Source organism: Heterodontus francisci, chromosome 1 (assembly GCF_036365525.1).
Source record: "Heterodontus francisci isolate sHetFra1 chromosome 1, sHetFra1.hap1, whole genome shotgun sequence".
Lineage (NCBI taxonomy): Eukaryota > Metazoa > Chordata > Chondrichthyes > Heterodontiformes > Heterodontidae > Heterodontus > Heterodontus francisci.
The window spans coordinates 138,044,538-138,059,225 of record NC_090371.1 but is presented as its reverse complement, the minus strand read 5'-3'; the positions used below and the strand labels follow the sequence as shown (position 1 = coordinate 138,059,225).

The 14,688-nt window shown below is 43.7% G+C and overlaps 1 protein-coding gene across 1 annotated transcript in view; it reads left to right on the top strand.

Moving 5' to 3' along the window:
• The first annotated feature begins 1,387 nt into the window (after positions 1-1,387).
• The window catches only part of lias (lipoic acid synthetase), a 29,147-nt gene continuing 15,846 nt past the window's right edge, over positions 1,388-14,688 (top strand). The window contains exons 1-4 of the mRNA XM_068036614.1: positions 1,388-1,485; positions 8,625-8,797; positions 12,506-12,599; positions 14,385-14,465. Coding sequence (XP_067892715.1) covers positions 1,432-1,485; positions 8,625-8,797; positions 12,506-12,599; positions 14,385-14,465 — 402 coding nt within the window. The 5' untranslated portion in view covers positions 1,388-1,431. The remainder of the gene's footprint in view (positions 1,486-8,624; positions 8,798-12,505; positions 12,600-14,384; positions 14,466-14,688) is intronic.

Below are 14,688 nucleotides of genomic sequence, written 5' to 3'. Positions count from 1 at the left end.
GACAGAACGGTTAGAACATCAGAACACGATTCTGGCAACAAAGTCCCATCCAATTCAACTGGTCATAATACTGTGGCTGATATGTTGGCAATTACAAATGAATGTGCAGTGGGTGTGCACATCCGTGTGCCTACAGTGACTTTGGCTCCTCACTAGTGTGTGCATGTAATACTCTAGGTGAGGTGCCTCACCTGACCAGCCGCCCTGTGCCAGATTTTGGGTGTAGATGTATAAATCAGGCTCTGACTTGACCTCAGCAAAAATATTTCCACTTGATTTCTTAGTTTCTCTTGGGTATTCATGCATTTGTGACTTCAGTGTTGGTCAATATCAATTGTGCCTCTGATGTAACCTTACAGAAAGCAGATACCATGCAATGAGAAAGGAGACAAAAAGAATCACAGATGGCGAAAGTAAGAATGAATGAGCAAAGAGAAGCAGAGAAAAACGACAACTTATATTTATACAGCAACCCACATGTACACAGAGAAGTCTCAGGACAGTTGGAAAAGAGTAAACACCAAGCAGGAGGGCAAAAGTGAAAAGGAACGTTTGGTGGGGCAAAAAGGCAGAAGTGCTGGAGAATGGAGTTCCAGAGAGTGGGAGCATAATGGTTGAAAATGCAGCTACCAATGTTGCCACAGAGAAAGCAGGGAAGAGTAGGCTACTTTTGGAAGAGGAAAGGATGCTTGCTTGTGGCTGGATGTGATGGAGGCCAGAATGTGGCTGGATGTGATGGAGGTTGTACAGTCAGCAGTTTGGTGGGAATGGGGTCAAACGTGCAGGATATGGGTCTCGTGGACAAGATGGGGTCAGAGATTGCATGAGGGAACTTGAGATTTCTATTAGTTATTTCTATTGCTCAGTTTAATACATTTAGCCTATTCCATCTATTTACTTACTTATAGCAGATAGTTAGGATATTACCTCTGCCTCGAATGTATTAATTCTCAATGCTCTTCCGCTCTGCCACCACAAATTCACCTGCACTATTTTTAATGCTGCATCCCGGACGAAACTTCTTGTTCAAACAACACCATTTAAAGCAAATTTTCTATCCCTAAATGTAATTGTATCTATGGGACATTGCTGCGCACAAAATAGCTGCAGCATTTGCCCAGATATCAATAGTGGCTGAAAATAAATCCTGTGGTTGCAAAGCAATATTAGCTGTCTTGAGAGCTTGAAAGGCAAAGCCAAACTCCTCCTTAATGTCTTCTTCTGCAACAATGTAAAACATTACAAAGCATTAACTGCAACCATTTAAAAATCAGACCAACTGAAGGCAATATGGATGAGACATACTTTCCAAACACAGGTAATAACACAGCAGTTCTGGCTGCTGCTCCTGCGCAGGCCAGTGGGCGACGCTGTAATGGGAGGTTCTTCCGGCGGCCGATACCCGAACCTCTCACTGTGTCAGAGGTCGACATGAAACTGCTGCAGGTCGGCCGTTGTTGGGGTGCTGTGGGGCTGCGATTGAGGGTGAGTCTGACCGTTGGCAACCGGGACCTTTCAACGGCCGGTCACGGAGATGGGCAGAGGGGAATATCAGGGACAGAGACTGGGGAGCGGGGGGAATATCGGGGACAGAGACTGGGGAGCGGGGGGAATATCGGGGACAGAGACTGGGGAGCGGGGGGAATATCGGGGACAGAGACTGGGGAGCGGGGGGAATATCGGGGACAGAGACTGGGGAGCGGGGGGAATATCGGGGACAGAGACTGGGGAGCGGGGGGAATATCGGGGGACAGAGACTGGGGAGCGGGGGGAATATCGGGGGACAGGGAGTGGGGGGGAATATCGGGGGACAGGGAGTGGGGGGGAATATCGGGAATGGCAAGGGAGTGGGGGGGAATATCGGGGGACAGGGAGTGGGGGGGAATATCGGGAATGGCAAGAGATTGGGGGGGAATATCGGGGGACAGGGAGTGGGGGGGAATATCGGGAATGGCAAGAGATTGGGGGCTTATCTGTCTGAAAATGAGTGGGAGTTGGGAGAATATCAGGGACAGACTGCAAATGAAGTTGGGTTCTTCCTGGCGATGCCTTTGTAATTTATGATACCCAAATATGACTTAACGAAATGCTTCTGAGCTCAAACATTGGTACTTGTTCTTTTTTGGTTCATACAATTGGTCTTTCTCTCCATGAGTTTATATTTTGTTAGACTTCTGTGTGCTGCATTTTTCATGTTAATGACTGTGGAGTGGAAGATTGCGCAATCGCAATGTTTGATGCAACAAGTAATATAAATTAGAGACAAGCTCACGGGTAATAGTGATGAAGGTTGTAATCCTAATGACATTAGTTGTTGCTTAACGAAATAAAGGGAAATGTACTTAAACCATTGAGACTTTCGCTTGTATTCTCTCTTTAAAATATTGTCTTGTTTGGCAAATTGAATGGTTTAGAGTGGCTCCCTGCAGCTGAATTCTGTGAACAAAGAACAGTACAGCACAGGAACAGGCCATTCGGCCCTCCAAGCCTGCGCCGATTTTGATGCCTGCCTAAACTAAAACCTTCTGCACTTCCGGGGACCGTATCCCTCTATTCCCATCCTATTCATGTATTTGTCAAGATACCTCTTAAACGTCGCTATCGTACCTGCTTCCACCACCTCCCCCGGCAGCAAGTTCCAGGCACTCACCACCCTCTGTGTAAAGAACTTGTTTCACACATCCCCTCTAAACTTTGCCCCTCTCACCTTAAACCTATGTCCCCTAGTAACTGACTCTTCCACCCTGGGGAAAAAGCTTCTGACTATCCACTCTGTCCATGGCACTCATAACTTTGTAAACCTCTATCATGTCACCCCTCCACCTCCGTCGTTCCAGTGAAAACAATCTGAGTTTATCCAACCTCTCCTCATAGCTAATGCCCTTCAGACCAGGCAACATCCTGGTAAACCTCTTCTGTACCCTCTCCAAAGCCTCCATGTCCTTCTGGTAGTGTGGCGACCAGAATTGCACACAATATTCTAAGTGTGGCCTAACTAAAGTTCTGTACAGCTGCAGCATGACTTGCCAATTTTTATACTCTATGCCCTGACCGATGAAGGCAAGCATGCCGTATGCCTCTTGACTACCTTATCCACCTGCGTTGCCACTTTCAGTGACCTGTGGACCTGTACGCCCAGATCTCTCTGCCTTTCAATACTCCTAAGGGTTCTGCCATTTACTGTATACTTCCCACCTGCATTACCTTCCAAAATGCATTACCTCACATTTGTCCGGATTAAACTCCATCTGCCGTTTCTCCGCCCAAGTCTCCAACCGATCTGTATCCTCTGATAATCCTCATCACTATCCGCAACTCCACCAACCTTTGTGTCGTCCGCAAACTTACTAATCAGACCAGCTAGATTTTCCTCCAAATCATTTATATATACTACAAACAGCAAAGGTCCCAGCACTGATCCCTGCGGAACACCACTAGTTACAGCCCTCTGTTCAGAAAAGCACCCTTCCACTGCTACCCTCTGTCTTCTATGACCGAGCCAGTTCTGTATCCATCTTGCCAGCTCGCCTCTGATCCCGTGTGACTTCACCTTTTGTACCAGTCTGCCATGAGGGACCCTTTACTGAAGTCCATATAGATAACATCCACTGCCCTTCCTTCATCAATCATCTTCGTCACTTCTTCAAAAAACTCAATTAAATTAGTGAGACACGACCTCCCCTTCACAAAACCGTGCTGCCTCTCGCTAATAAGTTTGTTTGTTTCCAAATGGGAGTAAATCCTGTCCCGAAGAATCCTCTCTAATAATTTCCCTACCACTGACGTAAGGCTCACCGGCCTATAATTTTCTGGATTATCCTTGCTACCCTTCTTAAACAAAGGAACAACATTGGCTATTCTCCAGTCCTCTGGGACCTCGCCCGTAGCCAATGAGGATACAAAGATTTCTGTCAAGGCCCCAGCAATTTCTTCCCTTGCCTTCCTCAGTATTCTGGGGTAGATCCCATCAGGCCCTGGGGACTTATCTACCTTAATGCTTTGCAAGACACCCAACATCTCCTCCTTTTTGATAATGAGATGACTGAGACTATCTATACTCCCTTCCCTAGGCTCATCATCCACCAATTCCTTCTCTTTGGTGAATACTGATGCAAAGTACTCATTTAGTCCTTGCCCATTTCCTCTGGCTCCACACATAGATTCCCTCCTCTGTCCTTGAGTGGGCCAACCCTTACCCGAGTTACCCTCTTGCTCTTTATATACGTATAAAAAGCCTTGGGATTTTCCCTAATCCTGTTTGCCAATGACTTTTCATGACCCCTTTTAGCCCTCCTGACTCCTTGCTTAAGTTCCTTCCTACTGTCTTTATATTCCTCAAGGGATTCGTCTGTTCCTAGCCTTCCACCCCTTACAAATGCCTCCTTTTTCTTTTTGACTAGGCTCACAATATCCCGCGTTATCCAAGGTTCCCGAAACTTGCCAGACTTATCCTTCTTCCTCACAGGAACATGCTGGTCCTGGATTCTAATCAACTGACATTTGAAAGACTCCCACATGTCAGATGTTGATTTACCCTCAAACAGCTGCCCCCAATCTAAATTCTTCAGTTCCTGCCTAATATTGTGCTTCAAGATTTTTCTCTTGTAATCCTAATTTGTCCACCAGAGGCACCCCCTGCTGCATTTTAAAGTGTCCTTATGTTTCCATCCACTTACTGCTCTGGAAATCACCACCAATGCGGAAGAGGTGGTGGTGACCAAATTCACTGATCATAACAAAATCCAAGAGGGAGAGGAGGTGAACCCATACATCCTATTGTCAGCTGCACCATCATCAATTTTCTCCAGTGGATAAATGTCATCCATCTGCATGACACAATAAAGCTCATCATGGTCCCTTGCCTTGCTTTCTAACAATTGAGCTAATCCGTAATATCTCTGACATTCTCTGGGAAAGAATAGTTGCAAACATTGATCATAGTATAAAAGGGATAACAGTCGGCTTTCCTGGAAATATACACAAGCTCACCAAACTGCCAATAATGTACATGTTTGCGACTATCCTGTCCCTTCTTTGTGCCCTATTATTACTTATCGCCACGACTATTTTTTTCACCTAAAGTTCTTCACGCTCGCTTATGTAACTACTTCCTGCTTCAGTGACAGGAGGTTGTGAGATTTGTAGCTGGGATAGTGCTGAAGAAGCTCTCAAGGATAGAGGTGGCACTCATCTCAATGAAACTGATGTCCTCGCAGGAACTGCTCCCAACCAGGCCCAGGCAAGAAGCTCCCTCCTGTGCTGGCATTGAAGGGACCACAAGGCTGGTTCCCTGGCATTGTCATCAAAAGTAGCAACATCAGCACTAATGTTGTATGGCCCACAGGTACAGGGCACGAGCTCAATTGGGCTAAGGATCTATGTGAGAACAGGGGGTGATGGAAGGGATCATCGACAGTGCAATCAAGCAGCACTTGCTCAGCAATAACCTGCTCAGTGATGCTCAGTTTGGGTTCTGCCAGGGCCACTCAGCTCCTGACCTCATTAGAGCCTTGGTCCAAACATGGATGAAAGAGCTGAACTCCAGAGGTGAGGTGAGAGTGACTGCCCTTGACATCAAGGCAGCATTTGACCAAATATGGCATCAAGAAGCCCGAGCAAAACCAGAGTCAATGGGAGCCAGGGGGAAAACTCTCCACTGGCTGGAATCATACCTAGCACAGAGGAAGAGTTGTTGTTGTTGGAGGTCAATCATCTGAGCACCAGGACATCACTGTAGGAGTTCCTCAGAGTAGTGTCCTTGGCCCAACCATCTTCAGCTGCTTCGTCAATGACCTTCCCTCTATCATAAGGTCAGAAGTGGGGATGTCGCTGATGACTGCACCATGTTCAGCACCGTTCATGACTCCTCAGAGACTGAAGCAGCCCATGTCCAGATGCAGCAAGACTTGGACAACATCCAGGCTTGGGCTGATAAGTGGCAATTAACATTTGCGCCACACAAATGCCAGGCAATGACCGTCTCAAACAAGACAGAATCTAACCATCTCTCCTTGATGATCAATGACATTATCCATCGCTGAATCCCCCATTATCAACATCCTGGGGGTTACCATTGACCAGGGACTGAACTGGACCAGCTACAGAAATACTGTGGCTACAAGAGCAGATCAGAGGCTAGGAATTCTGCAGTGAATAACTCATCTCCTGACTCCACAAAACCTGTCCACCATCTACAAGGCACAAGTCAGGAGTGTGATGGAATACTGTCCACTTGCCTGGATGGGTGCAGCTCCAACAACATTCAAGAAGCTCAACGCCATCCAGGACAAAGCAGCCCGTTTGACTGTCACCCCATCCACCACCTTCAACATTCACTCCCTTCGCCACCGATGTACAGTGGCAGCAGTGTGTACCATCTACAAAATGCACTGCAGCAACTCACCAAGGCTGCTTAGACAGCACCTTCTAAACCCGTGACCTCTACCATCTAGAAGGACAAGGGCAGCAGATGCATGGGAACAGCACCACCTGCAAGTTCCCCTCCAAGCCACACAATCTTGACTTGGAACTACATGGCCGTTCCTTCACTGTCGCTGGGTCAAAATCCTGGAACTCCCTTCCTAACAGCACTGTGGGTGTACTTACACCCCAAGGACTGCAGCGGTTCAAGAAGGCAGCTCACCACCACCTTCTCAAGGTTAATTAGGGATGGGCAATGAGTTCTGGCCTAACCAGTGATGCCCACATCCCATGAACGAATAAAAGAATAATTACAGTTATGTCCTGAATTAGGGTGCTCTTCAGGGCATCCATAGAAACAGTCATTGTTGACGCTTCAGAATCAACAACTATATTTGGAGGCTCTTGTTGACGTCTTGAAACCACAGTGATCTGGACTGCCACATCACTTGACTGTTCCTCACATCTTGTCAGCCCTCCTGTGTTGTATTACAGATGAGAGTTGTGGACTTCTTTCCATTGTTGCACCACGTGAGGAGAGACCGCCTGCATGTGCAGCCTATGCTCCTTCAGCTTCTCAATCAAGGGCTATTATTTCTGCATTTCCAGAGGAGGTATAGCTGTGTTCTTATCATTCACTCCCAACTTCTCACTAGTGCTGTGTGATTTACCGAGTCGTAGTCTGTCTATCTGAGTTTCCTCATCCCAGGTGGGCATATCTGGGCTGTTTCTTGAATAAGGAAGGTGCCTTGACTATGTGAATCTGGTGGAAGTATGGTCCCCCTTGTGATTCCAGGCTGCTTTTCAAATGATTCTGTAAGTGCTCAGCACCTCTGAGGGACATGAGGTACATTCATCTCAATGAAGGTGACATCTTTGCAAGACCTGTCATATTGGTTACTGATCCATGCCAGAAGCTTGCTGCCTTGTGAATCAGAATATGTGACTAAGCAGTGATAGGAGGCCTCTCCTGTCATCAGAATACCTGCAGACAGCAAAAGCTCACTGTTCCGTAAGCATCTATTGCCAACCTGAAGCTACCGTTCCCTTCCAACTTCTCCATCTTCCAGCCTCCCTGGCAAGCTTTCTCCTCATATCTGTTGTTTGCTATTCCTCCACCCAAGACATTTTATTGCTACTGGCTGTGTACATTTCTGTTTTGCAAAGAAGAGATTTAGACATTCACATTGTCTTTTCACCCAGATGTCTGCAGATTTAACTTTGAATATGACTATTAGATGCAGTCTGTTTCAAACGTTGCGGGAACTGTGACATGGGAAAGTGGAATGATAGGAGAGGTGTAACAGATAGTATCAGTCGCATTCATTTAATCTTTCACGTTTTACAGGCCTGGGTGGTATGCAGATGAGTCTCACTTCCAGTAGTATTTTAGCATCTACGTGGGCATCTGCCTTCACTTGCCTTACCCAAGCTGGTGGGTACAGTAAAACATTTCCAACACTGGACAGCTATTCTTGGGGTGGTGGAAGTTGGCTGCAGCATATATCTTTCTTTCAGGGGCATGATTCTCTCTGGCTGGCTCGCTCACTCTGACAGCAAGCTCTGTTTTCCCCCTCTCCCATCCAAGCTCCTTGACTTCTTTCATGCAAATCTGGACCAACATAATTCAGAAACCGTACTCTGTCAATCAACACTGCAGCATCCTCAAATTTCAAATAAAGAATCCAAAAAATTTTTTTTTACTAGAGATTCTTGTGCGATTCATAGATGAGCAAGGAAAGTCTTCAAACAGGCTAACTAATTATAAGTTGGTTTATAAAGGTTTTGCCACAGAGGTAGAATAAACCTATTGCCCTGCTATTTGTGATGACTATGGAGTGTTATGGTTTCTCTAGCATGCTGTAAACATCCCATCTGAAGAAGGCAGCAGTAATGAATGACGAATGTGAATAGTTCTACAGTTTTGCTCAATTCAGCTACTGGCCAGAGGAACATAGGGGGTCTTCACAGAATCTTTCCTCAGATGATGTAATGGGTTGGATGGATTCTATATGGTTTGCTTGGGTTTGATGGGCATTATTCCATATTCTATGGCGATTGGGAGTGTTTTGCATTGTGTTCTATTGTTTTGAGTCATGCTGTGTAAGGTAAATATCTAACTCACTGCTGTGTTTCTATGGTGCATCAACCCAATTTTTAATTTTAAAAAAAGTGTTATTTTAATTGCATGTGAAATATTTCAGGACTGTCCTCGCCTTGTCTGCAGCCAGCTGAGGGCTTTCAGTACACTACCAGACAAAAAGAAACAACTTTTGAAAGAGGGGCCTAACCTGCACGAGTTTATATCCGGCGAATTGTCAGACAAGAAAACATGGGAAGAATATAAAGGCAACCTGAAGCGTCAAAAAGGAGAAAGGTACCAGTTTGAGCATCCTTTTGAAAAATGTAGGGAAAAAGAAATGTAAACACAAGCATAGGGAACCCTGGAGACACTGAGCATGTCAGTCAGCTTCTGTGGAGATAGCACAGGACACTTGATGTTTTTAGTACGGACCCTTCCTCAACTGAAAGATAATGGCCCAGATTTTGTGGTAAAAATAATGGTGAGGATATCTGCACTCACCATTATTAATGAGTAAATTGAACAGCAACTTGCTTTGCTGTTGAACACAAAAATCAGTAAGTTGCTGTCTGAATTGCCCACTCCTGCAGAAGCTTCAGTCTCAGTATCTCACTGAGAAAATCACCATTGAAACATGTGGAATGTATGAAGTTGCTGTATTTGCCCACTGAATACGCACTAAACTTGCCAGAAGTTGAGTCTTGTCCATTTTAGTGTAAGTGAATTTTTAATGGCGTGATAGTATTAATTGCTGCTGAACAACCTCTCTGCCACTGAAAATTAACTGAAATTTATTAGTCTGGAGTTTCATTCTTTCATATTTTAATTATTGTAGAAGATTTTAAAATAATTCAATTATTTTGTTTTTCCTTTTATCTATTTCTTAATCCTGTCTTTAATTCCATCTTTTTATTTTGTTTGCTGCAAATAATTTGGCGTTGAATTTAATATTCTAACTTAAACTTCCTTGTTTAGAATTTGCACTGCTCATTAAGAGCTTTTCAATCTAATTGACTTAGGAGGTATACAGTTGCTTGCCCTATTCACACAGGTCCCAGATTTCCTGTGGAGGACACCATGCTGAAATGGAACCCCAAGTTCCGGTGCAAAAGTCCATAGAAAGTCTGTGGGCCAGTGTAAGTGTAATGAGCAGCTAGTGCCATTCATTTACTGCTGACTGCAAAATCTGGGTTATTATAGATGAACTACATTTAAGAAGCAGAACGGGAGGGGGAACGGGGAGATACACAATGATCACACATGCAGGAAAAGACAGGAACAGAAGTAGGCCATTCAGCCCCTCGAGCCTGTTTAGCCATTTAATGAGATCATGGCTGATTTCTAACTTAATTCCATACATCTGTCTTGACTCTTATCCTTTTATACCCTTGGCTAGTGAAAGTCTATCAATCTCAGATTTAAAATTATTGGTTGAGCTGGCATCTACTGCTTTTTCTGGGAGAGTCTTCCACACTTCTACCATCCTTTGCATGAGGAAGTGTTTCCTAACTTCTCTCCTGAATGGCCTGGCTCTGAATTTAATTTTATCTCCCCTTGTCCTAGATTTCCCCACCAATGGAAAAAAGTTTTTCTTTATCTACCCTAAAATGTTCATTGAAAATCATAAAAGCCTCAATCATATCACCTTTTAACCTTCTATATTCCAGGGAATACAAGCCTAGTTTATGTAATCTCTCCTCATAATCTAACCCTTGGAGCCCCGGTAACATTCTGATGCATCTGCACTGCACTTCTTCCAAGGCCAGCATATCCTTTCTCCGGTGCAATGCCCAGAACTGTACCCAGGTGTGGACTAGCCAAGGCTTTGTGTAGCTGTAGCAAAACTTCCTCTTTATATTCTAGCCCTCTAGTTATAAAGGCTAACATTCCATTAGCCCTTTTGATGATTATTCGTACCTGAGTACTACATTTCAATGATCTCTGTACATGGACCCCTAAATCTCTTTGAACTGCACACTTCCTAAAAGAAACATTTGCATTTATGTAACACTTTTATGACTTCAGAACATTGACGAGCACTTTACAATCAGTCAAATATTTTTGAAATGTTGTCATTGTTCTAATATAGAAAAGCGCTTCACCATTTAAATTATACTGCAATCTATCCTTATTTGGTCCAAAATAGATGATATCACATCTGTGTTGAAATCCATCCACCACATTTTTGCCCATTCGCTCAATCTGTCAAGGTCGCTTTTGGAATTTTATACACTACTTACTATACCAGCAATCTTTGTATCATTGGCAAACTTGGATATATGGCTCTGTATTGTGTTATCTAAATCATTATTAAATATAATGATTAGTTGAAGCCCAAGCACAGATCCTTGTAGGACACCGCTGGTCAAGATCTGATAGTGGGCATTTTTACTAATGGAGGTACAAGAATTGAATAGGAGTATAGACAACTGCTGCTCTAACAGCTTAGCAAGTTTACTGACTGAGTAGCTGAGCCATAGAAACCATAAGATCCCAGCTCGAACTTTGTTCTGCACTGAGTTAGTTGATTTGAATAGGGACAGTCGTTGGAGTGCTGCCATTGGCTTGAGCAGTCCTAAACTAATCTCCAACTGTACTGTGCATGTGCCAAGAATGTCTGGAAAGGGATACAGTGGTTTTTGTTAAGGTTCATCCCAAGCGGCTCTACATATTACAGGACTCTGTGTGCTCTATGGACTGTTCCCAAGGATGCACAACAAGAAAAACATCAACTTCTGCTGGAAAGTCTTCAACTCCATGAAAGACCCTCTTTGGTCTGCCTGAAATGTTGGACTTTGAGTGCAAGGAGCTGTCCATGACTGAGTATTGCAGACTGGCACATTCCAAGGTTGAGGATTATGTGCTGACGGAAGTACTGAAGCTTGACAGAGGCTGCAAAGCCTCAATGGGGAAAGGCCACAGTTTGGGGCCCTCCTCCCATTGTATACCAAGGACTGGAAGCAGAATAAAACTCCTCAGGCTGTATCTATCAGGAAATGTTTAATATAACAGGATGGAAGGTCATGACCTGAGTCATTGATTCTGTTTCTATCTCCATAGATGTTGCCTGATCTGCTGAGTATTTCCAGCACTTTGTTTTTGTTTGAGATTCCAGCATCTGCAGTATTTTGCTTTTGTAATGTTCAATGTAATACAGTCTGCACTGTAAATAGACTGAAGTGCCCTAGGTCGCCATGCACTATATTTAACCAAATTGATCTGTATTGCACTGTGAACAGCCAAGTTTTAATTGTAATGTAATATCTCTTTATAAGTTTTATGAATAAAGATACTTTGGGGGGAGAAAAAACTTCTAAATGAAGGAGAGAGAAACTGCCCAGAGTTCCAGCTCCTGGTTGCATTCTCCAGCCAGTAATGTGATTTCCCTGGCTTGGGTGAGTCTGGATTGACTCAGACCATCTAAATTTGTTGTCTCTCCCTGTTTCTTGTGCAGCTTCTCTGGAATGCACAGGGACACTCTCCATCAGTGACATCTGTATTGCGCCTTACAGGAAGGGAGGTCTGATTGGAGGATCCGTTGATAGTAAGGAACTGACTATTTAAAAAAATGTTGGTCAAAATGCTCTGATTAATATTTTCTCCTAAAAGAACTAGAGAATAGTTTGACCAAAGAGTGCTTCCCCAAGATTTTTCTCACCCTTTGTTATTTTCTTCCCCTATTCTCCAAATCTGTGTGACCAAATGACGATGAGGAACAAACAAACTGCTCTCGAACATCTGTTTGTATTACCTTATTGGCTGCCGGGAGTGTGAGAATGATGCAGTATGGCTTTTCATTGATAGTTTCATTGACTGAGTGGAAAAGGTCCTGATACAGCTAATAGGTAGGATCAGTGAGTGGGGAGTTATAGATGAGCCCACATCTGCTCTGTATCACAGTAATGTGAGAGCACCATCATATGGTCCCCTTGCAGAGTTAAGTTTTAAGGAGAAAGTAACTATTACAATTATATACTTTTACAATGCACTTTAAATTTCTAGACTAAGATTGCCTCCATGGTTGAAGACAGAGATTCCTCTTGGGAAGAATTATAATAAATTGAAGAAAACTCTTCGGAATTTGAATCTGCATACTGTGAGTACTTGCTCAGAGTCTTTGAAGTAGCCAGTATATAACAAATGAAGAGCCTAGTTAAAAAGGCACCATTATTTACAAAATGAAACACAGAGGCTTATGCAGTATGAATTTTTGGCCACTGGATGTCACTGGTACTTTCCCGTCTCTAGAGTCCTCCCCAGTTTTTCTCCTCATGTTCTGAGGGTAATGGACATGTGTGGAGTACAATTCTGGTGCTGTAGGCAGTCCTCCGTTATGTTGTCCTGGTCGTTGGTCTTCATGTGTGAATGTAAACTACTAGCAATTAATCCATTGGGGCTGTAACGGCCAAACTTTTTCCTGCCTATGGCTAACACTGCCATATATGCAATTCCACCACTGGCCACTGTATTACACTTGGGTACAGAATATCTGGATGATTCCTATCCCTGCCCTGCTCTCAGCCAATTGAGCTTCTCTGTTGCTGCTCCATACTGGGGATCGAACCCGGAACCTTCCTACCCCTTGAATTTTTTTCCCCACTTTAATTTTTCATACCTATTTTCCCTCTCTTGTGGTCTCCTTCAGCCTTTTATCTTCTCAATGGCAATTAGGGATGGGCAATAAATGCTGTCCTAGCCAGAGACGCCCACATCCCATGAACGAATAAAATAAACCTTATGAATAAAGTGGGCAACCACTTAGACATCTGCCAACACCATTCAGCAGAAGATGGGGGATGGGAAATGAGAGCTATCATTGGATGATTTCCAGTCTCTCTCATTGGGGAAGCACCTGGTCTCCTGTCTGACTTTCCTACAAAAAAGGTTTGAGTCAAGTGATCAGTGGAATGGGAAATTGGGCCTGAGTCCTGTTACTTGGCATAGTTGGTTCGGATTCCAGCCTATTGTGCCTTTTTTGTTTTTCTCTGAACTCAGTTTCTGAGTAACTTTAAGAAAGACTTGCTTTTATATCGTGACTTTCCCAACCTCAATGTCCCAAAGCATTTTACAGCCAGTGAAATTTGAAAACATTTTGAAATGTGGTTACTGTTATATACACCTGTCTGTCCAATTAAACCTAGAGTGAATGAAGACTCAGTGATGGTAGCTTACAGTTGTGTACTGGGGTCCAGCATGAGTTACCTTGGGGGAAACAACCCAATTCATTGCAAGAGGCATGGAAACTAGGAAATGACTAATCCAAGATATTTTGATCAGTAGGCAACCTCAGAGACACTTGACAGTAAACATTATTTCCCAAACCCTTCAATATTTCCAGTTAGCATTAAAATGCAGTCATAGTAATTATAAAGAAATGGCTTGTCCCATTGTGTGAATGTCTTAAGTTTTTTAATTTTATTGTGCCAAATACAAGAAGTCTAGTCAAATTCTCATGCGAGAGGGCCTAGCATTAGCAAATTTATATCCAGTTCAGATTTATTTCGTACTTCATAATTGTATCTCACCTGTTTATATATTTTTATTTTAAAGTTGTGGATGCTTTCTGAAAAAGATGAATCCTCTCCCCTGAACATCCACCCTCATTCAGTTGTCTTTTGTTCAGGAGCACAGCATGGTCTGGGACCTGGATGTCACCATATATTTGCCAACAGAAAGTGCACTTTTCAAGATGACACTCCTTTGTTGGTTTTGACACTGACTCAATCCAGCCAGTGACTCCCAGAGTTTGTTTAACTGATATTCAGTTTGAAAAGATATGGCAGGCTGGGATTCAAATCCACGCAATCTGAGAGTTCATAATTTCTCAATTAGATGTTTATTTGCAAACACATGGTTATTAGATGAGGTTCTTGTTTCTTAGGTATGTGAAGAGGCAAGATGCCCAAATATTGGAGAATGCTGGGGAGGAGGAGAAAAAGGCACTGCTACAGCCACCATTATGGTAAGATGCACAGCAGTTTTTAAAAATTGTGGCGGCTCTGAAACCCTTATTGAAATCAAATCATTGTTTCCACATCCCTCCTTCCAAACTTTCCCAGTAGCATAGCAGTTCCACACTGTCCTCCATCAGTATACCTCATTGATATCTAGTGCTGCTGCTTGGTGGATAATAGAGTAGCAAAAGAAGAGTCCTTGCTCTCTCCCAACCAACATGGAAGAAGCGA